This window comes from Genypterus blacodes, unplaced genomic scaffold, assembly GCF_046128005.1.
Source record: "Genypterus blacodes isolate CSIRO-AG114 ecotype Tasmania unplaced genomic scaffold, CSIRO-AGI_Gbla_v1 ptg000048l_1, whole genome shotgun sequence".
NCBI classification, from domain to species: Eukaryota; Metazoa; Chordata; class Actinopteri; order Ophidiiformes; family Ophidiidae; genus Genypterus; species Genypterus blacodes.
The window spans coordinates 3,185,694-3,213,246 of NW_027466861.1; the positions used below are offsets into that span (position 1 = coordinate 3,185,694).

The 27,553-nt window shown below is 47.7% G+C and overlaps 1 protein-coding gene across 1 annotated transcript in view; it reads right to left on the minus strand.

The window, feature by feature from the left end:
• Positions 1-1,056: 1,056 nt before the first annotated feature.
• rapgef5a (Rap guanine nucleotide exchange factor (GEF) 5a) overlaps positions 1,057-27,553 on the minus strand; it is a 29,940-nt gene continuing 3,443 nt past the window's right edge. Inside the window, exons 2-26 of the mRNA XM_076149786.1 lie at positions 25,920-25,970; positions 25,175-25,281; positions 24,442-24,563; positions 24,065-24,242; positions 21,346-21,427; positions 21,204-21,252; positions 21,036-21,109; positions 18,635-18,838; positions 14,484-14,629; positions 13,427-13,527; positions 10,238-10,316; positions 10,004-10,148; positions 8,967-9,058; positions 8,808-8,838; positions 8,014-8,092; positions 7,756-7,905; positions 7,544-7,644; positions 6,835-6,957; positions 6,179-6,357; positions 5,984-6,074; positions 5,828-5,878; positions 5,598-5,685; positions 5,391-5,455; positions 5,233-5,287; positions 1,057-4,483 (exon numbers count right to left, since the gene is read on the minus strand). Of these exons, the coding sequence (XP_076005901.1) occupies positions 4,365-4,483; positions 5,233-5,287; positions 5,391-5,455; positions 5,598-5,685; positions 5,828-5,878; positions 5,984-6,074; positions 6,179-6,357; positions 6,835-6,957; positions 7,544-7,644; positions 7,756-7,905; positions 8,014-8,092; positions 8,808-8,838; positions 8,967-9,058; positions 10,004-10,148; positions 10,238-10,316; positions 13,427-13,527; positions 14,484-14,629; positions 18,635-18,838; positions 21,036-21,109; positions 21,204-21,252; positions 21,346-21,427; positions 24,065-24,242; positions 24,442-24,563; positions 25,175-25,281; positions 25,920-25,970 (2,562 nt within the window). The 3' untranslated portion in view covers positions 1,057-4,364. The remainder of the gene's footprint in view (positions 4,484-5,232; positions 5,288-5,390; positions 5,456-5,597; positions 5,686-5,827; positions 5,879-5,983; positions 6,075-6,178; positions 6,358-6,834; positions 6,958-7,543; positions 7,645-7,755; positions 7,906-8,013; positions 8,093-8,807; positions 8,839-8,966; positions 9,059-10,003; positions 10,149-10,237; positions 10,317-13,426; positions 13,528-14,483; positions 14,630-18,634; positions 18,839-21,035; positions 21,110-21,203; positions 21,253-21,345; positions 21,428-24,064; positions 24,243-24,441; positions 24,564-25,174; positions 25,282-25,919; positions 25,971-27,553) is intronic.

Genomic DNA, 27,553 nt, shown 5'->3' on the forward strand with positions numbered 1-27,553 from the left:
CATCATGTGCTTTGCTCTTCATGAAAGAGTCCACAGCACATCCATCACACCCTTAATGTGTCAGTGTGTGAGCACAATCCATGCACGTACAAGTAAGTGGACATCAGGTGAAGGTTTTTGGGAGTTTTTCCAGGTCTTCACTGAGCTCTGGGCTAAGTTCGGGAGCCGTGTGCTGCTGTGGGCGTGTAAAGTGTAAAGCCCAGAGAGACATTAGATATGGTATTGAGCAATACTGATACGCTTGATTTGATATAGAAAACATCCTGCTGGGAAAGGAGCAGCATTCACTTCTGGTTATAAAAAGTCAGCAGTTGTAGTCGTGCTGTACCTACACACACAGACACACACACACACACACACAAACACACACACAGTAGGACGTGCACACTTTTCTCATTTAATTCCATGCAGGTGGAAATGCGTTGGGATTTATAATATATTTGTTATTGTTGTTTCTAGTAAATTCTCATATTGGACACTCATATTCTACATACATATTTTTATATGTCATTGATATTTTGTGCTCAATGAAATCAATGTCCAATCTAACCAGTAAATCATCGTAAACACATGTAAACTCACAAAGTTGAGGTGTAATCAATTTTATTTTGACAAACAGAATGTCAGTCATGACTCAAAGACAACCATTAGCGGCAAAGGGTCCCATTGCGATGTTTGCAGACAAAAGAATATGTCTCTGAACACAGTTTGTCATTCCATTTCTTTTCTGCCCCCCACATTGTGTGCGTACAACGTTCATCACCCAGATGGTTTGGCTCTCCACTGTTCCAATCGGTATAGTCGACTGGAGACCCATCAGACCACATCCACGCTCCTTGCTTGTGTTTGTCAGTGAGTCCAATCCAGCTCGGGCTTCTACTGGGGTCAGTGTTCGCGATCAGGCGCTGGACGAAGGCGAACTCCTCTGAATTGTGGACAGACACCAGGTTGGCCGTATCGGAGACGCAGAAGAGCTCTGCATCAGCCCAGTTCTTCTTTGTGGCGATGAACTTGTAGCAGTGGCCGGCGAAGTTGATCCAGAACGGGGGACAGGTGCCGCGCTCTAGCACCGCCTCAGCATCATCTGGGAGAAGAGCCGGAGGAGGCACATCACCCAGAGCCAAAGCTATCAGGCAGAGGAACCAGAGCATCCTGGACTGAGTGGAGAGCAGGACGAGGTGATGATGTGTTAGATGGAGCTGATCTGCACCTTTGAGTAGGAGCGAGAGCTTTCTAACGACGGACAACAGGTTGGGGTTGTTTATATCTGCTTTGAAGAGGGCGTTTGCATCGTTTGTGTGATGCAATTGGTCAGAAACATGTGGAAAGAATGAGTTCATGACTGGAAAAAAAGCAAAGTCCACATGGAGATTTCACATAAAACCTATAATTTATTGATTTTCGGTAAAATTTGGACATAGTAAAACGCTGCTTTAGAAAAGACGAGTGGCTTCAACCGTGTGAGGGCTGCGGGGACACGAGGGGAGACATATTGCTTTGTGGTCTTCTTTTTTTTTTTTTTCCATTTACAACAGATAAATAACAACATACCAAACATATGCATATATTTACACTTCAACAATATTACAAAAGCCTTCAACGTGTCCTCGCTTGCATTGTGAACTCGTGTTCTTTGTTCTATCATGCAAACATGTTTAAACAACATTAATCTAAAAACAGAACTTTACATTGTGGTGACTGTGGCCATTGAAACGTTAAGTAGACACTCATCCCTCATCTGTCTATCTCCTCTCCATCAGGGCCATCGTCGCGTTGACACAAGCTTCTTGTGCCGCCAAGTGGCCAAAAATAAGTACTGCTCATTCATCTCTAGCATTGCTGCTCTCCTACTCTCAAGTACAGAGTTCTGTTATTGTTGGAAATCTCAACAGAAACAGAAACAGAAACATTTTGCCATTCCGGAATACACAAATAAACAATATTGGAATAAATAACTTATAGCACAGTTATTCAGCTCTTTTAACACATTGACCAGAAGTGCATGAGTGTGTCTTATTACAGGTTAATGTAAGCATGATGGCACTGAATATGAACAAACCACAGCTCTGACTGATCAATTCTTACAGGAGTGAAATCATTGACCTGGATTCTCAAGAGTCTTAAAGGGAAGTCGAGGTTATTCCTATCACACTGGATGCTTGATCTATATCTGAATATCTCTTCCAACGCAAGAATCTCAAGTGTTACATGTGTCTTTGCTTAGAAATGACATGACCCCTCATCATTTGAAGCAGCCAGCGGCTCAAGAGTTAAGAGTTCATTAAGAGTTTGAATTTTCTGCAAACTAACCGAGACCACAGAGCTGTGTATCTGCTCGGTGTCCACAGGGAAAGTCCAGGGAGCGTTAGCGACATCTAGAGGACTCGGGCGACCAATAACATCGGTATTGTTGAAACCAGAAATGCTGTTGGCACTAACTCAGTTTGGACGACAGAGTCCCAGTGTGATTGACAGCTGCAGCTCTGTGGCTCTCTGCCTTGAAATATAAAAACATAAAATACTTGTGGCACAGACGTATCCACACAAAACCAACCATGCGCTGCTAAAAGGACAGTTTGGCCTCTCGCCCTTTGCATCGTCTCCCTGACTCTGAGCTCTAAAGTTACCAGCCGGGCCGGAACAGACCGATGCAAACTCTGAGCTGCATCCTTTTACATCAGAGAGCACCGGACTCAATGATGCAGGCATGTCGCTCAACCATTTGAATAACAAATAGATGTTCTCACCGCACAGACCGCATCAGAAGAGATCTTGTCTGGTTGGATATCGTCCTCTGTCAACGTGAGGCTGAGACACACACGTGATTACAAGTGACCTCAGTTCATAATATGGCAGCATCTTTGTCGGTGAAACCTGTGAACCCAGTGCTTCCATCGTTCTGCCCAAAGCTTGTGCCTGTTCACACTGACGGGATCGCTTCTGTTTGCCGTTTCATCTTTTCAGTCAATAAGAATGCATTAGCAGTGTAAGAACCTCCTTAGGTGACACACGACACTGTGGAGTACTCCGCAGTGCTTTGACTCGTCTCTGTCAACATATTAATTACACCATCGAGGATTTTAAAAACAAAGGCAAAAAGTCTATGCTGGGACTGTGTTTCCATGGCAACCCCCCCAGGATGAGCGGGATACCGTGACACACACAGAAACCCCTGGAATCAGTCATGGGAAATATCAGAAAGCATCTCTGCCGGGAGTCAGACATGCTGTACGTGACGGAGCGGCGGCTTCATCACGCGGCTCAGCGCAGGAAATCAAACGCTACGACTCGAGTGCAAACATTCACAGATTCCTCAACAACTCAAGATCTCCACACCCATGCGTCGTGACTCTTTGTGGTGTTTGGCACTGAAAAATAGGTCCATAGGTCGGTAATACACCGAGCAAAGAAGCATCATTTACATAAACAAGACTGCTTAGAAGGGGAGAAGGGACAAACCAATCAGGATTCAGTATTCATGAACATATACCATGAGGTGCGGTGTCTGGAAAATTAAAGCACAGCGTCAAACCTTTCAAACACGGGAGGACAGGACACTTTTGGCCATAGACATCCGCGGTGAGAGAAAGGTGAAAAGGCGTACGTACAGTGTGAGCGGCGGTGCTGCTGCTGCTGCTTCAGTATTGGCAGCTACGAGAATTACGACAACGTTCACTGGAAAATGACCCAGAATAAATAAAACATAAGCACAAACACAAAATACATAAATAACTGTCACGTGTTATACTGGACATGTCACGGCGCAGGAGCTGCTGGGTAGGAGTGTGTGGAAGAAATATGAGTGGGAGGGGGGGGGAGAGGGTTTATGAGCGGACATGATGAAGAGGCTGGCAAGTCCTGGTTGATCTCCAGAGGGGCGGCGAGAGGTCGACAGAAATAAACATTCCACCTGCTGAACAGGCTAATAAATAACCAAAATCTCATCACAGGAACAAAATCAAGAGCATATTCAGTCCAATAGATACTGTACAAACTAATTACAATCTCCTTCACTCTCTCTCTCTCGCGGTGCAAAGTGTCTGTAGACGTCTCGGGAGGGGTTTGTGTTTGTTTTTAAACGTGTTGTGATGCCTTCATGGGCCACAGCGGGGCAGAGGCAGAGTGCAGCTCTGTGTCCTTCAGGTTCAGGGGTCACCTTAATACACACGCCACCTTATTGTCCACTTGGCACTAGTGTTAGAAGTGGGATTTTGTGTGTGTGTGTGTGTTTGTGTGAGTGTGTGTGTGTTTATGTGTGTGTGTGACATTTCGCAGTACAAAGCGTCGTCCATGTCACGTATATTCAGTGCTGGCATTTTCTACTGTGCTTTGTCTATTGTTGGTGTGTGTGCGTGTGTGTGTGTTCAGGCGCGCGGCTCCAGTTTGTGCGACAGCTCGAACAGCGTCTGCTGATTGTCGATAATGTGCAGGTAGTGAACGCTCGGCCTCACCTCGGCGCCGTCGCCTCCGATCACCTCGTTTCCTAAGAGACAGATGTAAAAATAAAGGCGCAGATTAGTAACACCGTTTATTAGAGAAACACACACACACACACACACACAGGCAGTATTATGGCTACGTGTAAAGAGCAGAAGACTCTGGAAATGGTTGCTTAGAAACTGTGAGTGAAAACTGAGTGGGAGAGACTCAGAGAGAGATTCAGGTACGGGTGCAGTGTGCCGACTCGCCTGCAGATGGCAGTAAGATCCAAACACAAACACAAACCAAAGTCAACTGGAGATGCTACACCTGCGCGACAGGTTCAGTGAGTTTATCCTGGTATAATGAATGAAGGCTTCGGCTGGAGTGCACGTGAAAACAAAGGCACAGGTACAATGGTGTGTGTGTGGGGGGGGGGGGGGGGGACACACACACACAATGATGTGGTTGCATGTGTAGCAGACTCATTCATTCATGCATACACGCCACGCCCCCTACAATTTGGCAGCGAAGGATGTCAAACCGGAATAGAGCATCAGAAAACAAAGGCGGCACTTTTATCCGGCTTGGCCCACATGGTGTAAAACTCCACCGGTTGACCGTAGACGGAAACGTGAATGGGCGTGGCCTGTATGAATGGATACGGGCAGACTTAAGGTTTCAAACGTAAACTTGTTATAAATGATAAACGCCCCGAGTGGTCAATCAAAGCGCATTATGTCACATCATGAACCTGCTGGAGCTGCGGTGTTTACGCCGGAGAGTGAGGCAGAAACGCCTATGGGAACTCACCTGGTTGGTCGCTTTGACAGTGGCGAATCATCCGCACGGTGTCTGCAATCATGTGCTGTGGGCAGAAGAAGAGAAGGGTCAGACACACGCATGTAAGGTTTGCGTTTCATTACAGCACTTCTGTGACGCCGCCGCGATTCAGGGTCGAGTCGACTCACCAGCTTCTCAAAGTTGACCAGGTTGTCGTGAAACGTCTTATTCCCCTCGTGGATAAATGTGATATCTGCAGACAGGTGGAGAGGTGTGTGTGTGTGAGGGATTGGTTCAGCAGTACAATAACATGTGTGTGTGTGTGTGGAAGAGAAGAAGAGATCGCTTGAACATCACAGCGAGCCACCACAAGGCTTTTGTGTGTGTGAAGATACCTTTCAGCAGGAGAGGCATGAAAGGGATTTTGGGAGGCTTCATCCTCTTGAAGGCTTCTCTGTAGGCTTTGTGGTTCAGGGACGGATCCTAAGGGGGATAAGCGGGGAGAGGGAAAACTGTTAGAAGGGGGAGGACCGAGATAAAGAAGAAAGACAGAACCGAGGGGAAAGAGAAGAAGAAGAGAAGGGGGAAAGGCTGGTGAGCAAACGAGGACGTTGGTGTGTCTCACCGTGATGAGCTCCAACTCTGAGAAGAGCTTCTTGAACTTCCCTGGACATTTCTGGAAAAAAGTGTGTGGTAACAGTTAGATTACAAAGCAAACTACATTGGAATACACTGAATTGAATGCTGTCACACACACACACACAAACACACACAGACTTACCTCCCAGGTTTGGTTGAGCCGGCTGACAGCGGCTGTGTTGAGACCCATGATGATTGCAAAGGCAGAGTTCAGGTTCCGCTGGGCTTTACAGCTACACACACACACACACACACACTCAAATTATAAATCCACTGAATTCTTGTATACTTCAGTGTGTGTACGTGCGTGTGTGCGTGTGTGTGTGTGTGTTCTTACTGAGCTGCAATCTTGATGAACTTTTTGAGCAGCTGCACTCTCTTGTTGAGCGACACACACATGAGCACCTCAGACATCACCCACTGCTGCACCTCGTTACAGCGCTGCAGCAGCACAGACAGCGCCGCCGTGTGGTGGGAGCCGGGAGCGCGGCTGAGGGTGTAGTACACCAGCTCCTGCTGCATGATGGGAGTCAAACAAAGATGGATGTCAGGATGGATGTTTCTTTCTTTCTCCACTGCATGGTTATCTCCACAACTCTCCCTCAGCTACTTCATGTTATGGGGCAACGTCACACAAGACGCAGAAGGCACAAATGTACGTTTCAGGGTAAAATGTCGCAGGAAAAGGCTTTCTGAGGCAACAGTGAACATATTTGAGCCTAATTAAACTTGTATCGTGTTCCATTCTACCGACTACAACGGGCCGCTGAGTCAAAGCCAAATATCTACAGAAAACGCTCCTACTTCCAAAGAAACAATGTCACTGCTCTCATTTGGACTCTGCGTAACACTTTAACGATGTCACACGCAGGTAAAGATGCAGCGTCAGTCTCCTGCTTTGTGCTCTAGCTTCACCATCTCTGCGTCGGCTGCAGCAGCTGCTCTGCGTGAATGTGTGGGCCTGTGTGTGTGTGTGTGTGTGTGTGTATATACCTCATGGATGGATTTGAAGAGGCTCCAGTCCAGGTGTGTGAGAGCAGCTGCCACGTCCCAGGTGTTGATGCTGAGGAGCCGCACTGGCCTCCTGCTTAGCTCAGCGCTGTCTGTAAAAGAAGGCTACACACACATACAACAGACACACACACACACACAATGACTATGAAATCCAGTGCTGTGAGGAGAGCGGTGATTTCCACGACACAATGGCTCTGTGCAGCTCTAGTTACAGGTCGCTATATCAGTGGTGGTGTGTGGGTAAGACCGGGGGAACACACACTTCCAAACTGTAGAATGCAGAAGCCTGCCAAGCATTTGAATAAGACATAGTGGTATTAGTTTCTAAAATGGCAATTATTGCAATATATATGGATTCATAACTGAAGCTCCAGCGCTCCGTTGCCCTGACACAGCATTTTCCCTTCCATCCAATAATTGCGACTCAGACTCTTTCTCTCCCATAGAGTCACAGCTCAGAGTAAATCACCTGGCCTGGGGCTCTCACTACCTTGTTTGGAGGGCGTGGAAATATGCGTGCGTATTGGAATATCCATTTCCCGATTTAGCCGGGGAGGACAGCACCGAGGCAAAACATCCAAATAATCATTTTTGAGAGGTTGCCATTTGCTCGTAACCTGCAAACTTGCATCTTTGTTTTGTATCTGCTGCTATGTGCAATACAGGGGAAGGTTAGAAGAGAGCGTACCAGGACTTCAGTCAGGTCCCGGCTGCGACAAGCCACGAGCTTCCCCTGTGGGGTCAGAGACTCTGAATACACACAGTCACTGGGCTGCAACACCCGGCGCTCTTCAGTGATGGAGACGAAGACAGAGAGAGAGATGATTAGAATCAGAGCATAAGTCCAGTTTTGTCACATCATTGTGTACATTTTCATGTGTTTGTTGTAACCCTCTGTACCTCCGGTTTGTGAGACCACGGCGAGCACCATCTCATCCTCTGCTTTCTCCAGCTTCACACCCACAATCCTAAGCAGCTCGTGGGCCTCCAGCGACGGGTGTGTGTGCACACTCAGGTAGGAGTCGGTGCTCACATGCACGCAGCAGATAACTGAGAGACACATGCGGGCAGGATTTAGACACTGTATCATGGGATGTGTGTGTGTGTGTGTGTGTGTGTGTGTGTGTGTGTGTGTGTGTGTGTGTGTGTGTTACTCACCCTCTCTAGTCTCACTCGATGGACTTCTGTTTTGCAAACTGTTTTCCTTCAAACTCAACTGCTGATACATTTGTTTACTCTGAGGACGGCGAGAGAGAGAGAGAGAGAGAGAGCGAGAGAGAGAGAGAGAGAGAAGAGGAAGAAGGAGATTCATAAGGCTGTTATTTATAGTGAACTGGATATAATGGTGCAGTGATACAGTCTGTATTATCTGTATCAGCGCCTTTACAGCTCTCAGTACTCAGCAGCTTCATATGCTGAGGACTTTAAATGAGTAGCTTTCACTAGTACACACACACACACACACACACACACACACACACACATGCTACACAGGCTGCTGCACTGCACTGATAGAAGCATCACATCTTACTGAAATGATCACAGTTGTCAGAGTTTCATTTCTAATCCCCCGTTTCACACAGTTTAGATAAAGTAACTCAAACATGCAGGACTCATTTACATATATGCAAATTTGTTTTTCCCATTAGGCACTTTGGTTAGCTTGTAGAAACACTATCTGTGTACCTTTTAATATTTGATGTTGTGTATAACAGAACCAATTTGCATACATGTTAAAACTTCACTTTGTTCTCCAAAGCGTCTGTCACACTCGCAGGAAGCAGCAGATGCGAGTGTGTGTGCAAGATTACGTGACTGTCAATAGATTTAATGAAGCAGATTATGATGAGATTTAGTGATGAGTCGTGTATATTCAGCAAATGATGGATCTGTGTGAGTCGGATGTAAACACACTGCCTGATCCCACCCAACCCCCTTTTCCTCAAGCTCACCTTTTGGTTTGGAGGGCAGTCATCCACTGTGCTGCAAGACACACACACACACACACACAGACAGAACAGTGAGGTGGGTCGCATGTATGTCTATGTCAAACACACACACACCGTCTCAAATGTTGCGCACAAGACACACACTGACACACACACACTTACTGTCTGCGGCGTAGGAGCTTCTGGAACTCCTTCAGGTCTCTCTCCAGGGTGGGGAACTCGTACAGATCCTCTAACACACACCTGTACAGCGTCTGAGGGAGAGACGGGAGGCGGATGAAATAATAGCGACGGCTGAGCGCTGCTATCTGGCCTCGGCGATAACATTCAAAGCGTCTGTCTTTGTTCCCTCCGCTGATCACCTCGTTCTGCCTCTAACGTGCGAGCAAATCGCCCTGAAGCAAAAACACAGGCACCTAAACAAAACCAAGCCACTAAATGTGATCAATAAACTATCATTTTGTTTTTGCCTGGAATGACCTTTTGAGGTCACCGGGCCCGCGGGAGGCAAAGCCGAGTCAGCCAGATTTCATACGCCGCCGACCGTGTCATTTTCCATTAAGGCTGGATCTCTGCGGAATTCATTTAATGGACGGGCGCACTCCGAAAGGAACGGCAGACAAAATGAGATCCAGCTGCAGCCATGAGGACGATTTCTATCAACAACATGTACGTGGTTAGATTACATGACAACAAAACACTATACACTCAGATTACAGGCTTTCAGTATGTGATCGGGCACAGTGTGTGTGTGTGTGTGTGTGTGTGTGTGTGTGTGTGTGTGTGTGTGTGTGTGTGTGTGTGTGTGTGTGTGTATGTGTGTGTGGTAGAGCATTAGTAAGGAGTGGGAAAGCTCAGGAGATAGAAATACACACCAGGCAAATAACTATGATACACACACTCGCTTATCACCGTCATTGACCCGCTATACACCCATTCCAGTTCCCCTCTCGCTCCTCTGTTACTAGGCAACTATCACCTGGGTTACGCACTCCATATAAGCTTATACCCACGCCAACCCTTTGGACTTTGGTTTCCATGGCGACCTATCTCGGAGCAAGCGGAGCCGCCGGGGTTACCGGGGGACAAGCGATGGGTGAGCGTGTGTGTGAATCGCGCGTCACCATGCGTTTGTTGACGTCATGGTTTGACGCAACCGGTTCAAACCTGTGGTGTGAGGATGGAAGGGACCTTCATACCTTCATGAAGCTCCTCATGTGCTCCTCTTCTTTCAGGAAGTCCTTGTACAGTCGGCTCCAGTGGGACACCAGCTGCAGCACCTTCCGCTTCCTGAAGAGGGTGTCCTTGCCTTCCTCCTGGCCCCGGCACCGCGTGCTGCTATAGGTGGGACGGGTCAAGGGATCAACGACGGGAGGCCAAGAGAGATGGTGTGAATGTGGAGGTGTGTGTCTGTGTTTGCCAGTAAAGGATATTGGCCAAGCAGTGCCTGACAGAGGTCATTGGTGGACATGAACACCAGGTAGGTCAACAGGAAGTCGTCCAACAGCATCTCTGGAACACAGAAGAGCTTTCATTCGTACACTCACAAACCAAAGAAACTCAAAGAGTGAAACAAGCTGTGTGAGTGTGTGTGTGTGTGTGTGTGTGAAGGAGAGAGCCTGAGGAGGGTTTGTGTGTCCCACTCGGCAGGTGTTCAACGAGTAAGAACCGAATATAAACAGTCCCGGTGGCAGATGGGTAATGAGCCGTTGTTGGTGGTGCGAGGCGGCCTTTGGTGAGGTGTGTGTGTGTGTGTGTGTGTGTGTGTGTGTGTGTGTGTGTGTGTGTGTGTGTGTGTGTGTGTGTGTGTGTGCGCTCGAGCGCCTGTGTGGGATCCGAACTTTCTTCCCCGCGAGAATGCTCGACCCAAATACTGCCTGCGTGTGCCGGGCAGAGAGCGGAGGAATCAATAATAGAGGACAGAGCTCAGGCGTTAATATTTGATGGACTCGTCTTCCTCTTTAGTCATAAAAACACAAACTCGTCATGACGGCAGACACTCAGGACTCCACTTCTTACTCTCCAAACGTTTCACCTTCCGCTTCCCTTCGGCCCGTGGACGTGGTGCCGCTCTCCCTCTCCTTCGCCCGCCCGCTCTCTCTCTCTCTCTCTCTATCCACACCCCTCCTCTTCCTCCTCCCTTCTTTCATTTTCTCCTTCTCAGCGGTTACATTTTCCCCTCGCCTCTCTCTCCCCTCCTACGCTTGCCCTGCTGATGATAAATATCCATTTTCATCTTCAGCATATGCCCTCTGCGTTCGCCCGCTGGCACGGATAAAGCCAGACACACACACACACACACACACACACACACACACACACACACACACACACACACTGTACTGCACACACACACACACAGCGCCCTGATGAATAACTCATTCAGATATGACCTTGGGGACTTTATCTCTTTTAAGGGAGAGGGAAAGGCAGTGAGAGAGAATGCATGTGTGTGTGTGTGTGTGTGTGTGTGTGTGTGAGTGTTTGCTGAACTAATTGTAATAATGTTCTTTTGCGTGTGTTTGTTTGTGTACGTGGGGAGGGGTGGTTGGGGTAATCACTCTCTCTCTCTGTGGGAGCATGTTCAAGCCTGTTCAACATGCAGTGCCACCCCAGTGGGTCCCTGAACACACACACACACACACTTTTGATCTTCTTCTCCTGCTTCTTAAAATCACCCTGAGCTGTAGTAAAAGAGAGAGAGCCTGAATAAACATCATGCGGCCTCCCGCCACAAAGACCATCTCAGTTCTCTCTCTCTCTCTCTCTCTCTCTCTCTCTCTCTCTCTCTCTCTCTCTCTCTGCCTCTCCGTCCTTTATTTCCTGGGCTCCTCCCTGCATTCATCCCTACCCTCTTTCTTCATTCGCTTCCTGCGGCTCGAGATGCGAGATGGCTCCCCCGCCGGGCGCCGGGATGTGGCGTTGCCGAGGAGCCGATGCATAAAGAGGCCTTGTCTTGGAAACGGCCGCAAGCGAGTTCTAAGAACCACAGGTTGGGACTTAAAGTTGAGCTTTATTTCTTTTTCTCAGGGAAAACTGCAACTAATCCTGTCTGTCCTGATGATTAAATCCCCCTTGGATATTATTTTACTCTATACTTTAAGTCCACACAATGGTGACAAACGTCCCACGCGTGTTGGAAGAGTCCAAATACAATATATGAATTTAGAATCAATTTATATCCAATTACAAGCTTAGAGCGAGAAAAAACAAGCCCTATTGTCTGTGTGTGTGTATATGTGTGTGTGTGTGTGTGTGTGTTTCGAGATCAGAGTCACCGATGAGAAAAATAGTCCCATTGTATGCAAAGGCCACAGTCACAGGAGAGAGACAGATTTGCCAACAGATGTAGCACACGGCAACAGAAAGATGGAAACCGGCGGCGACACGACAAATGTTCTACTCTGCTCCCAAATCCTCCTCCAGCAGAGCGACGGAGGAGGGAAACGGTTTATAAATGAAGAACCAACAACCCCAGACGACACATAATAAAGATCCTGACTCACACGGGGAGCTCAAACATCAGCATGGTAACAGATACAACAGATAAAAGAAACGTGACACTACTAAATTTAGTGGTTATCACGTTTCGTTTGTGCGTTTACAACAAAACAGTCGTCTCATCGCCTCAACCGCGCCCACGTCCCTCCTGGCACTGAACCAACAGACTGACTTAAAGGTGGACTTTCAGTGATTGGACACATGTGCTGTGACACAAGAGGCAAAACAGAGCAGAGAGTTGTTTGAGGAAACTGGAAATGAGATTTGGCAGTTGGCAGCAGACTGGAATGTCTGTGCCCTCCCCTCGCCCCCCCTGAGGGAATCGTTTAAATAAGTCATTATAGCGTTTAACCTCTCCGACACAGCTGAGCACACACACCTGGACGTCGTCGGGAGGGAAAGGCTGACTCACGTGGCCGCAAACACACACGCGGCTGTCGACACAGTCGAGAGGAAGGGCGTCCCTGCTGGGGTCTGAATGCTTCAGGGGTGGAAGGGAAGAGACGGGTGGGATGGCGGGATGCGTCGGGACTTGCGTTGGGTTGAACGAGACATTCCTCGGGATAACGAGTGAGGTGCGGCGCGGCTCAGTTTTGGTATTTGTGCGCTTTCGTTGCGGAATACGTGATTGGACGATGTGTGTTTGTGTGTGTGGGGTTTTTAGGATGAGAACGTGTCTGCGTTCAAAGTGAATTTGCACGGACATGATCGCACGTGTTTAAAGCAGAGAACTTTGCCTTTGACGTGACTCAAAGGACATAAAGGATATTTTACAAAGAGACAGAGACAGACATACGGACAAAGGTTTGACAAAGACATCATTTCACTGTGCTGGAGTAGATGTAACATGTTCATTCATTGCTTGTTTTGAACGCGTATGCAGCCGTGTAGTAAATGTAGTGAAGAGGTTAAGATATTATGTTCAATAATGACTTTGCTACAAGGAAAATACCCCCTTCAGAAGAGTTTGAGTGGAGTAAAAGTCAGTTAGTTGCTAATGTTGATTTGACTTAAGCGTCACAAGTATTTGCATTATAATTACACTTAACTTAACTTAAGTCTAGTTTGGCCAGAGGGACTTTGTAACGGGATCTGATCTGCTAGCGTTCTGCGTGACTCACCGCTCTCCCTGCTCTCTGGCGCCCCTCTCTGGTCGTCCAGCCGCAGATCGCTCAGCAGGTGCTCCAGAATCTTCAGCGGCGTTCCCGACACCACCACGTACCTGTAGGAGGAAGAGGCACGAGAGTCTTCCTCACTGCGGACAAAAGAACGCTCCCTTCCGTCCCACGCTCCTCTAACCCTCCCTCCCCTGGTCGCCTCCTCGTCATCCTCCTCGTCGATGTAGCGTAAAGAGGGGACGTCAAACGTACAGATTTCTGAACCGCGGCCATCTTCATCATCGTCATCATCATCTTCATCGTCATCATCGTCATCATCATCATCAATGTTTTCCTCAGCCTGTGCAAGTGTAGCTAGTTTGGAGGTCATCCTCATAGCACCGGCCCTCATCTGACCTCTAACTAGCCCAAGAACATGCTCTGCTCCGGGGTTAACTGCCCGTCTGACTCCCCCCGTCAACTAACAGCTTCTGAAAGTAAAACCTTCTGTCTGACAGCTCCTAGTACTGGGAGGGATCCTACTGCTACTGAAGACACACACACACACATACACACACACACACACACACACACAGACACATACACACACCTGCCTGTCACTGACACTCCCTGCATTGTGTTCAGTCTTAGAAACTGAACTCCATTACACACAAAGAGCACATACACAACACAAAGACAGAAACTTTGAGGAAATACACGTGTGCACTCAACACACAAACACACACACACACACACACTCAGGCAAAACAGTAAATGCATACATATGTAGAAGGAAATGAACCAGTCTTGCTGCCGTCTTTGTTGCTCGCTCTGTGCAAAACAAGGCAGCCATTCTATTCCTCCGGCTCGTCGCCAGAGGCTAAAGCATACATTGTCTCTGACACACACACACACACACACACACACACACAGGAAAGTTGGCAGTGCCACAGATTTTCTTGCATGGACGTGCAAGAGTGGGTAGTTGCAACTTGGCATGACGAGGCAGAGAGGAAACCGATAATTATATCCTATAGCTACTTGATTTTGGGCCTGTTATGGTTAAGGAGGCGGGGCTGACCTCTTGTCGCAGTCGTCCTCTCTGGCTCCGCCCCCTGATGATGTAGGAGAGGGGCGGTCGGATGGCGATGTCACAGATGACGTCACTCTCTGCAAAACCAAAACATCCCGTCCTCTTTCCTTCAGACACACCCTCCCGACCACCTCCTGAGAAAGAGAGAGAGAGACAGGGGGAGACGGGATATTAGGAGGAGACATGGACGAGGACATTAAGGGAAACACAAGGGAGTGAACAGGGATGTGTGTGTGTGTTTGTGTGTGTCCCTGTTGGTGCTGACACAGGGAAGTGTTGCATAAAAGGGCCTTGTGATGCAGGCTGAGACTTGATGAAATAATCTCCTGGTCTAAAACACAACAGCAACTTGATGTGTGCCTCAGAAACACACACACACACAGACACACACACACACTCCTGAGGTGACAGTGTGCAATGGGGACACGGTTCCAGATGGACAAAGGAGCGGAATAAGAAGCAGCCCGAGGACAGGAGAGAGGAGAGGCAGATCAAAGGAGCAAGACAGGAGGAGGAGGAGGAGAGATAAAGGAGCAGAGACGCTCCTGCACCTGCTCAGTGCTCAGTGTGTGTCGCAGCCAGAGGGACAGAGATGCCATCGCACACACACACACACAATGAACATTTTACACACCAAAGTCAATAATCAATCTGTTTTTTAACACTTCTAAAGATAAAAAAAAAAAAGCCAGCCATAACCAGATCAATAGGCAGACACACACACACACACACACACACACACACACACACACACACACACACTCTGACTGATGAAAGTCTGTCTGATACCTGAGAGACAGCAGGTGAGATATGCTCGCGTCAGACAAAACAGTGTGTGTGTGTGTGTGGGTGTGTGTGTGAATGTGTGAGACATGCTTTGTGACTCACTGTCTTTTGGAGGATAACACAGATGTTCACAGCACTGAGGTCAGCAGATCACTCAGGTGAACGTGTGTGTGTGTGTGTCAACTCCCCAGTGATAGAAATAAAGAGGTCTCACGATGTAAACAACTCAGTTACTGCACATTATCACACGGTATACACACACATATATTATTACATTTGAGGCTGGAGATCAAATCGCACTTCCTGTTTCTCTCCCCTCTCGACCGGCCAATAGAGGCAAAGCGCCCTAAACTACACTCATCAAAGAAAAGAAGAGAGAGAGATTATGTAACAAATCACAACTACTGTACAAACAAAGCTGCTCCTCCGGGGGAATTACTGAGCTGCATTCCTGGTGGCACATGGTTGATCTGCCACACACACACACACACACACACACTTTACAAAGATGCCAAGAAAAACACGACAAATCTGATCCAAATCTGAGCCAAAACCAAATACTTACACACACTATGCATTTTAAGCTATATATGCACATAGAGAACACACACAGACACACACACACACACTTGTTGAAGACTTTAGATCAAACAGAAAAAAACAAACTACTTCAGTCTGAGAACATCACGAGAACACAAACACTGGAGGGCTTGATGAGGTGGAGGGCGTGAAGTTATGCAACAGGCGAGGGAGAAAAGAAAGCAAGATGAAAGACGGCGAGACGGAGGGAGGGAGGTAGGGACACAGGGGGGAGACGGGCGAGTACAGGAGAGAGCGAGAGAGTGAGAGAGAGATGCGGCGTGGAGGTCGCCCAGGTCAGGACACTTGACCTCCGCTGACAGGTGTGTCTGTTCCTTTCCTTCCATGTGTTCCCATCCCCTTCCTTCAATTCAGCCATCTGTGTGTCCTCACTCCACCCGTCCCTTCCTGTACTGTCCCGTCCTGTCCCTACCCTTCCCTCCATCACCGTCTCCTCCTCCTCCTCCTCCTCCGTCAGCATGTCCCTCGTTCTTCCCTTCACCAAGGTCATACACACCGGTCATAGACACCGGTCTATCTCTCTCTATCTGACGCTTCTTGTCTTCTGAGTGAGCGCCACGCTTGAGAGGACGTAACCCAGCATTTGCATGTCCCGCTTCCCTCACAAGGACATAACACTGACACACACACACACACACTCACACACACACACACACACACTGACACAAAACAACAGCTCACAAGAAAAATGAGCGGATCTTTGTGACCATATGACCGCACATGACACAAGGTCCTGTCTCACGCTCTCTTTATGTAATACACACACACACACACACACACACACAACATGACGTAAAGAGGAAAGGTGGGCCTCATGGAAACCCAAAAGGAAGCACTCTCTGTTCCCTTCCCTTTCCTACCAGTGCATGTGTCCGTGTGCGTGTGCGTGTGCGTGTGCGTGTGTGTGCGTGTGTGTGTGTATGTCGACAGTGACAGACCCATATCTGTGTTATTATAGCTCTGCGCCTGATTCCTACAAATAACAGACAAAAAACACAATGCCTTCTGGGTCGGCAATGCACACACTGCACTGATGACCTAAGAGTCTGTGTGAGTCTGTGTGAGTCTGTGTGTGTGTGAGAAACTTTACAGTATGTGAGTGCGTATATACACATATGAAGCATAACACATTCCATGGGCATGCAAGTTATATAACTGTGTGTGTGTGTGTGTGTGTGTGTGTGTGTGTGTGTGTGTGTGTGATGGACATACACGCTGTGACCTTGACTAATCCTTTGCACAGGTTAAGCTCCTGCAGCCGCCTCTCCTGGTTGAATCACATGTCGAAGAGCACATGTTTATGTGTGTGTGTGTGAATTGAAAAGAAGGCAGAGACGCACTGCACCGACACACAAATTATATCACCATGGAAACAGAGCGGTTTGTCATAGCTCCTCTGTCATAGGGAAAAAGATGAAATGACAACCCAGTAGAGAGAGAGAGAGAGAGAGAGAGAGAGAGAGCGAGAGAGAGCGAGAGAGAGAGAGTTCTCAGGGTCCAGATTAGCATAAAATAAATGTTAAACATCTTTTTACATGCATGGAGAGCTTTGCTGCTACAGGCGTCAGATTAACATGAGCCTCCTACACACTTGTAGAGCCTGCCAGGTCCTTTTTGCTTCTCTTTCATGCTCCATATGAATCAAGTGACGACTGATACGTGAAGCAATAAGGAAAGGAAAGGAAAGGAAAGGAAAGGAAAGGAAAGGAAAGGAAAGGAAAGGAAAGGAAAGGAAAGGAAAGGAAAGGAAAGGAAAGGAAAAGGAGTGAGAACAACAAGGAAGGCTTCATCACTCGTCCGTGTCCGTCATGTTCTCACTCTGTGCGAGGAATGAAAGTGAAGTCGTATGAACTTCCTGCAAACAGGTCCTTTAGCCAGACTCACCAAGCTGCTGACACACACACATACTCACACACTCACACACACACACATCATGTTATCATCACGGTGAACTGGCTGCGTTCGCTTGGTTTCCTGCCCTCAGGTGTACAGTGGGATTATACGGTGCGACGCTCCTCTAAACACCCCGCTCATTATGTGCGCACACACTGAGTCAGTCTGCCGCAGCGCACGAACACACACACAAGCTCCCACACAAGCCTTAGCTACACACACACACATAGATGAAGTCAACCCACACACGCAGCACGCAGCCCACTTGACTGACTATAAAAATGGTGACATCACATCGCACTAAGCCGTTATTAACACCCACATTAGACGGGCCAGAGAACGACTGGTTGTTGAATTTAAAGTGATCTGAATGGAGGAAAGTGGGGGATGATGACTTGTGTGTGTGTGTGTGCGCGTGTAGGTGTGTGTGTGTGTGAGAGTATGTGTTGTCCCAGATGTGTATGCAAATGATGTGCAGCAATCCGCAGCCATACACATATTTGTGTGTGTCCTTGAGTGTGTACCTTCAGACCCACAACAACACAAACCATCATAATCGTGATGAGGATTAAATCACATAATCCGGGACCCAAACCTTGCACTAACACAGCCGGGAAAGTGTGCGTGTTTGTGCATGTGTGCGCTTCGAACTGACGACAACACGCACCGCACGATGACGTCCATGAAGGATGAGTAGAAGGCGCCGACTCTTACGTTGCCCTTTACTCACTCTAACCATATAGCCGCAACTCGCTGGGCAGATTATATGGTGACAGACCGACCTGTCCATAGAATAACATCACCGGCTCTTTCACTATTGGTGATACATCAATGACCTTCCAATACATCTGTCTACTCACTGTTTGGTTCCGGTCGGGCAGCCTGTAGTTGTGGTTCTGCAGCAGTCGACAGCCGTCTTTGGCCAGCCGCTGAACGGCCTCCAGTCCCAGCCGGCTGGTCAGCTCCTCTCGGCCGCACACCGTCCCCATGCCTCCTCCTCTTCCTCCTCTTCCTCCTACGCCGCCGCCAACGCCGCCGCTCCTCAGCGCACACACCCCGCCCAGCTGCAACACGGGAGGCATGAACACGTATCTCAAACCGCAGTCCCAAGACATGGCGGGCAACGCTTAGAAGGGGTTAAAGGCACTGATCAAATGTGTGAGGGAGGTCACAGCACACACACACACGCAAACGTCAGAGAGAAATCAGTTTGAGTATGATCCCAAAACATGTCCATGTGTCTCTCTCTCTCTATCCCTCTCTCTCTCTCTCTCTATTAATCTCTGTCATCCGCTTCATCAGTCATCCTCATCACTGTCTGGCCGCCGCTCTGTGTCAGGGGATCAGCCCGGGGAGAGTGTGTGTGATTAGTAGTGTAAGTGGGCGGGAGTGGGTGTGGGTGTGTCTGAAACAGGGTGTGTGTGTGTGTGTGTGGAGTCTGCATGTCTCCTCCCCTCTGTCACTGGAGTGAGGGACATGGAAGTGGAGGTATACACAGATCATACCTATACTGTTATATATATATACATGAAGGAGTGACGTCTAAAGAGAGGGGAAGGGAAAACAACAACAGTGGGGAGAGAAGAGAGAAGCAGAAACATAAAAATAAAGAGAGGCAGAGAGCTATAAATGTTAAATGATCTGTGGGATATTAAAACTAATGGCTGTCCTCAGATAGACCGTGTGTGTGTGTGTGTGTGTGTGTGTGTGTGTGTGTGTGTGTGTGTGTGTGCTCCCCAGGGTGCTGCTACTCCACGGTATCATCAGTGGCTTGTAGCTCGGTCTGTTTATTTTTCCTTGGTAGAGAGAGGGAAGTGTTTTGATTGGTCGAGGGGTGAGCGACTCTTCCTGCGAGCTCCACTATCCCACGGTGCCATGCTCCAGCAGAGAGTGGCACACACACACACACACACACACACACACACAAACACACACACACACACACACACACACACACACTAAAATGGCAGAATCCCACGCTTCAACTTGTTTACTAGGAAAACACCCCCAATTCCAAACTCTTATCTTGTAAAATAGCCACGTACACACACACACACACACAGACACACACACACAGACCACAGTATCAGAGCCTGTCCCTTGTTGCTTCCTGTAAACCTGTTTTCAGCTTCCTGTCCTAGACACAGAACACACCAAGATAACCCCCCTCTGTGTGTATGTCTCCTTCTCTCTCTCTCTCTCCAACACACACACACCCGAGCAGTCTAACAGTACTCGCTGCAGTGGAGAGTGTATTAGAGGAGTGTGTTTGGTTTTGCTTTAAACAAATAAACACCTGCATCAGTTTTGCGAATAACCTTAACACTATATTCTACATTTCCCCCCCTAAAAGCTCAAATAAGGAGGCAGAAATGCAGAGTGGCCAATACTAAACTGTTCCGAATGACCTTATAATCTCAATTTAAACGAATGTTAAAGCACAGCTGGATGGTTGCGCCTTTCATAATACGTTATTGAACGCGTCCCCATGTTTTTATCGCTCTGCTGTGATGACAGAATCCATAATTGATGGAGAGAAAGAGGCTTCTGCTGTACAGAGAGACGAGGTCGCTCCATCCTATCGCCATTCAGACCTCGTTTGCTACTTAAACATGCATCGCACGCGCACGCACACATTTGCACTCAGTGACCTTTCATCTGCTATTACAGAGGCAGTATGAATTGGAGCACATAAAGGCATATTTTAATTATCATAAAGCATAATCCAGGTCGCATCCCTTTGTTTATCATCGTGCTCCAGCTGTGCCATATGTCAAAAACGCCTCACAGTGTTTCCTCTGATGCTTTAACGGCTCCCTACTCCTGCGGCCGGCCCGGCGGTTTTTCAAAAGGTTGACAGCCGCACAGCTAGCACGCATCGGAGTAAAATAAAAAAACCATTTGCATCCATTTTAGTAACATTTTGGACGGCGGGGCCAAGCTGCTAAAGTGCTGTGGGTATTTGAACTTCTGTATTTTGCCAAAATCCTGTCCTGACACAACAGATCCACGCTGGCATCAGGCTGGAGCGCTGTAATTTCCTTAATGCAAAGCTATTTAGTTAATCTGCTTAATTCACTGATGTTATTATGAGCCCATTTTAGTCTGAGTGTGCGCTTTGGTACAGATGGATCACGCAGGGAAAAACATAAACACAGGTGCTCAAATGATTCAGAGAGGGGTTGGGAGCACTAAAACGTGATTGTGTATGTACTCTACAGTATATGTGTGTTTGTGTGTGTGTGTGTGTGTGTGTGTTACCGGGCTGCTCTCCTCGCTGGGCGTGCGAGGCTCCTGGTGGGTGGTCTCCGCCATCTCAGAGTCCTGCTCTGATACTGCAACCAATCACAAGCAACCACAGATCAGACTGACAGCTTGCCTTTCATTCATCAGAGGACATTTCTTTGTAAACAATAGATGCACACTTACAAGCTTTGCGAGTCTTGCGTGCCAGGGCAGCTGCTAACTCATTTTGTACCTGTTGGAGGAAAGTCACAACATCTTCACGTCTGAACCGCCTACTGTGACATTTGTCAAGCATCTGTGTGCCGACAGAGAGTTACACACTGACCGTGGAAGTGAGCCTCTCCAGAGCTTTCATCTGGAGGATCTCACTGCAGATGTCCCTGTTCCCCTCCGAGTCCTCCGCCGACCTTCAAAGACACACACACACACACACACACAGACACACACACACACACACACAGAGAGCTTTACTTGAAGCTGTCAAGTGCATTATTTTGATCAAAGGCTTCCCAGAGTGAAGTGCCCTGCAGATGTGTAGTCCGCTCTACACTGCCCCCTGGAAGGCTGAGCAGAGAACTACAACCTACAAACACACATTGATCCTGTTTATGCATAAGTGCAGATTTGAGTTATTCACTTTAACCTCAGAAACACACCAAATAAAAGACAAGCAGACAAACATGTTTTGGTCCTGAACAGAGAATATTCAGCAGAATCGTATCTGCCGCTCATCTTTCTGTCTTCCTCACAGCGTGCTCGTCTTTGTATGGAGACCCTCTTTCATCTGGTTGCATTTCAAAAAGCCAAGAGACACACCCTTTTTATTGATGCAAGTGTGTGTATACAGCTGCCACGCAAAACGCACATTGAGGCAGATCTGTTATTGTGCTTCTTTTTTTTTCCAAACTCGGGGGCGTCGAGAGTACAGACGGTAAGTGCTCCACACCATTTTGTTGGCGTGTGTGTGCGTAGTGCAGCCTACAAACAGGTGGCTGTTTTGGGGGTAAACCTCTGTGTTCTATTCCCACAGCAATAACAACAAGGTTGTAGAGATCGTCTTCAACAATGGCAGAGAGCACCCATGGGCCCAGAAATCTAATATGTTCCGTTAGAGAGCCGCTCGCTGTTTGGACGAGTCTCCCACACGCTGCTTTCCCCCCCCCCTCACCCCCTTCACAAGAAGACAATCCCTCTCTCCCTCTCCAGCAAACACACACACACACACAGAGCAATTTGCATACAATTTAGATTTCAACAGCTCCCAGCGGTGCCAGTAGAAGGGAGCAGAACATGGAGCTACGTGTGTGCCTGTGTGTCGGATCCTTTAATGAAGTGACACAAACAGATGCAGGGAAACATTCAGCCCCCAGCCTGGCATAAGAGTGTGATGAAGGCACTCTCTTCTCACTCCATCCAGTGTTCACTAAAGAGAGGAGAAGCAGTGTATCCAAGGCTTCACAATGATGAGCCAGTTTCCCCTTTCAGCTTCTCTTGTTTTCTTAAAATCTGATAACTTTAGATCCTCTGTAGTCAAACTCACCAGGTGCACAGCTTAAGACTAGAGGGAGGGCAAAGAAAGGTGTGTGTGTGTGTGTGTGTGTGTGCGTGTGTATGTGTCACTGACCATTGTGTGGCGCAGTGCAGCGTGGTTATCAAGGATTACCCTCATTTGTGTTTGCCGTGCCTTCATGCTCAGTTTACGTCAAACAAAGTGTCGTCCTGTCCCGTGATAGATTTGTGTGGCTTTCCCGAGCAATGCACACACAAACACACACACACACACACACATATGGAGATCCTACTGCTAATGCTTCTGCTCCTCTCCAGCTCCAGTTTCTCTTAAGATGTTAATATTTGACCTGCCTCGGGGTCAATTAACAACCGGCAAAGTAAATCTGTGTTTGAGGTTTAGTCTTTGTGCTGCTGGAGTTTGAAACCTGTACCCATGTATTCAGACACGTTGTACTGTTGTGTTGAGGATTCATACATTAAACTACTTCGAGAAACATAAATAACAAACTAAAGCGTGATGTGAGTCTTTGTGAATATCCACACACCATTATTCATCATGTGAATGCTGGTAAATGATCTCAGTGTTTAAGAGGAAGAAGTGAAAATGTGCTAAAATAAGAGGACTTTGTCTCGGCACATTAAAAAATAATGCTCAGCTACTTCCACTCCTCCACCCGAGGGTGCTCTGCCAAAGTACACCAGCAGCCCGTGGGAATATGGAACACGTCCACGTATGTATGTGGTGAACTGAGATGTATATTTTGAAACCTCTCACGGGGCTTTGAGCTGATAGATGAGATTTATGTTAACGACTGTGACGTCTACTTCCCCTCGCTGTCGTGCTCGCTCCCCGTCTCTGTAAATACTGAGTGTGTTGACATGTACTCTTGTTCCTTCTCTCTCCATATATATACTCTACCCTTCCTTGACTCACCCCCCCGCTCCCCACCCCCCTCCCACACACACACACACACACACACACCTACACTGTCTCTTTCTGAGCGACAGATTGAGTTCAGCAGCAGCTTCAGCGGGAATACCTCAAAACAGGAATTAATGAAACACTGGCTGTATGTGTGTATGTGTGCGTGTGGGGTGTGAGTGTGTGTATCAGAGACCCTGTCATGTATCTGAGCGAACACATCATGTGTCACTTTATTTTGTGTAGGAGGGTATTACTTTGATGGGTGTGTAGATAAAGGTACCTGTCTCACATAAGCTGCTTTAGAGCATTAGGTTTCTCACTGGGATTTGAAGATGATCTGGGTGTGTGTGTGTGTGTATGTGTGTCTGTGGTTGCGTGTGTCTGTCAGAGTATCAGGTTTTCAGTATACCAAACATTCCAACTTTGATACCATACTGAAATACTGAAATATTGATTAATTCTTACATATTCTTTACATTAAGCAGGTAAACATCATTTAAAACAAATTATTATTTTCCCTAAAGAGATTGCAAAAATGACCAGTAAAGATAAAAATTCTGTATGAAAAAAAAAAAGTGAAACACACACAGACAGTTTGTGCACTTACGGGCTGTTGGCTCCGCCCCCAGAGCGGAACTGGACATAGGGGGCGAGCTGGAGGAGGAGCCTGACCGCCTCTGGCCACTCCCCCTCATTGGAGCGGAACTCGCAGGAGGCCGAGTCGCACTCCTCGAAGCTGAACTGGTAGTAGGAGTTTGAGTCTGAGAACACCACCCGCTGGTCCACTGGGGACAGGAAGAGACACCACAAACACACACTTTGTTCAGACGCACAGCTTCACGGTTGAGTCGTCACCGTTTGACCTTATGGAGAGGTCGTTTAGGGATGTTCATTAATTGTTTGTCTCTTTGGAAATTTGCACAGCAGGATTACTAGAAGGAGACTTCAAATGTGTGTGTGTGTGTGTGTTGTGTGTGTGTTTACCAGACAGCAGGACTCCCAGCTCCAGCAGCACCTGCCAGACACGCACAGCAGTAGTCCGACAGCGCACGTACACACACTGCTCGCACAGCCACTGCACCAGCTCCACACCCACATAGCTACGCCTGGTAGAGGACATACATGTGGAGCGTGGTCATACATTACAATTTAATACGCACACACAGACACACAGACACACAGACACACGCACACACACACACACTTTCCACCAGCAGAAAGCTTGTCTCGTCTTTTTCCATTTAATCGATAAGCATTGATTATTCATTCGTCTTCCCGAAGACTTTTCCCCTGAAAAACTAACATCGTCCATCTGGGTTCCCTCAGGATAAACTCTGTGTGTGTGTGTGTGTGTGTGTGTGTGTGTGTGTGTGTGTGTGTGTGTGTGTGTGTGTGTGTGTGTGTGCGTGTGTCTGTGTGTTGTGCAATGATAATGGTTATTTGTGTCCATATGTTCATACTCTTTCTGCACGTGTATGGATTTGCTCTGTTTATATTTTACGAGTGAACGCATGACCAGAAGCATGGTGTGCTGTTCTATCCCGACTCATCATTTCCTCATCTTGCTGCATGAAGGATTAACTGGCCTATCAGGGAAGGGGCTGGTGAGTCAGTGTGTGTCTTTCACACATCCCCGGGCACAACCAGTTCAGCTGCGCTCACACACACACACACACACACTCACACACACACACACACAGACAGACAGCAAACGTACCGTATGATTCTGGCCAGGTGTATCTTGTCTTTGGCTGGGTACGGCCCGTGAGAGAGGAAGGCGTTCCTCACAGAACGTGCGGCACACGGAAAACTCTGGGAGCAAGACTGAGTACACACACACACACACACACACACACACACACACACAAACAATTAATTTCTTCAAGGACAGTTTGATTTGCTCCCCCCCCCCCCCCGGGGGAATCCAGCATTGATGGTGTCGCAGTAATCCCACTATTGGCATCATCATAAATAAAACAGAATATCAATGAAGCTGTTTACACGGGCTGCTAATTCTATCCCCTTCATTATGTCATCTACATGCCACGGGGCACAATGAGGGAGTCCAGACAGTTCAACCTCAATTTGTGGTGTGAATGGGTGTGAAATCTCTGTACAAGTTAAGATGTGGAAGAGGAAGAAGAAAACAGAGAGAAATTCAAGCTCTCAGGCAGAAGGTACATGATTACTGAAAAGCAGGTTGCAGTGACGTATAGCACAGAAGGCACACACACACACACACACACACACACACACGCGCGCACCCCGCTCTCTGCCTCTGTGTGTGTGTGCAGGTGATAAAAGAAGCTTGGAAAAGGTCCAAGGTATAACGCACCGCTGATGTCATCTTTATTTGGGCTAAACAAACACTAAACCTAAAGACATGACATCATCTGTTTGTAGATGTGTGTGTGTGTGTGTGTGTGTGTGTGTGTGTGCGTGCGTGCGTGTCTTTCACCTACCTTGTGTACAGTAGGCCCCGCGCTGGGTCCCGGGATAGTGTCAGGTGATTGCTGTTGAAACACAATAAACACAATCCCTCAGTGCCTGCATATAGTAACACACACAAACACACGCACGCACGCGCACACACATATAGACACGCAAAGAGTAAATACACAGACCAAACAGGGCTAAGAGATGAGCGAGACCAGTTTTTCCATTCCAAAGACATTAGTCAGGTTAAGACACACACACACACAAACACACACACTCTTTCCGGGGGCCTCTTATTGCTGCATTGTACAAATATCAGCTCCATTGTTGGGAACATGAATTGTCCGTGAGCTCCAGTAGAGAAAGCTTATGACAGATGTGTTCTCGGTTCAGGCGCTGTGACCTTTGACCCCGAGCCTGTGCACTCACACCAACGCATCAGGAAATACAACTCCTCATCTTTATGGTGTGGTGTGGTGCCAGAGGAGCGAGATGACACTGACACACACACACACACACAATGAATGAGTGTTTTAGGTCTCAGGTATGTGAATGATTGTCAAAGCTCATAAAAACGGTACAACTCTTCCACGGGCTCTGTAGGACAGATTGGCTGTGAGGCTGATAAAGGTTGTGGGTTTGATTCCCGTTCCTGCTCGAAAACCGAGCCACATCACAGCGTCAGCACCAAGGGGAGGACAAGAATGGACGGAGAAAACATAAAACGGTGAGAGGAAGAGGAAGAGAGGAAATCACATGAGAACGGCAGATGGAGAGAGAGAGAGAGAGAGAGAGAGAGAGAGAGAGAGAGAGAGAGAGAGAGACATGAGGGATAATGTTAGTCATAACTGAGAAAGGGAAAAAATCAAGAGATGAAAGAGAGAGCTGATAAGAGAAGTGTAGATGTGTGTGTGTGTGTGTGTGTGTGTGTGATAAGAGAAACAATTCAGACACACACACACACACTAACTGTGTCAAACCTGACCTAACCATGACCTAATCAAGTTGTGTCTCTACGTGTGTGTGTGTGTGTGTGTGTGTGTGTGTGTGTGTGTGTGTGTGTGTGTGTGTGTGTGTGTGTGTGTGTAAAGATGTTGAGACAGTTAAATAGAGCACAAAGCAAGCAGATTAAAGAGATGGTTTCTGACTTTTTGCTGTCGCTCTCTCTCTCTCTCTCTCTCTCTTGGTCTCTCTATCTTATCTCTCCATCTCTTTGTCTGTTGAGACGGCTCACACACACACACACACACATAGGTGTTTCATTCATGCAGTATGACGTAAAGACAGATATGTCTGTGGGCCACGTTCCTCTGTGTGTGTGTGTGTGTGTGTGTGTGTCTTTGTACCTCATTTTCTTCTTTAGAGAAGAGAAGAGAAGAGAAGAGAAGAGAAGAGAAGAGAAGAGAAGAGAGAAACGACAGCTATAAAGCAAGAGCCCGCGCTCACAAGCTTATCTGTGTGATGACTTCAAAGTGTGTGTAGACAGAAAGAGGGAGAGAGAGAGCGATGGAGGGAGGGAAGCAGGGAGGGAGGAGAAAGAAATGGATTACTCTCAGATTAGATTGCTGAGCATGGTGAAGATCCGTAGCACGGTATGCTTGGCAGGCCCACTCACTCACATACTCACACACACACACACACGCACGCACACACACAGCAG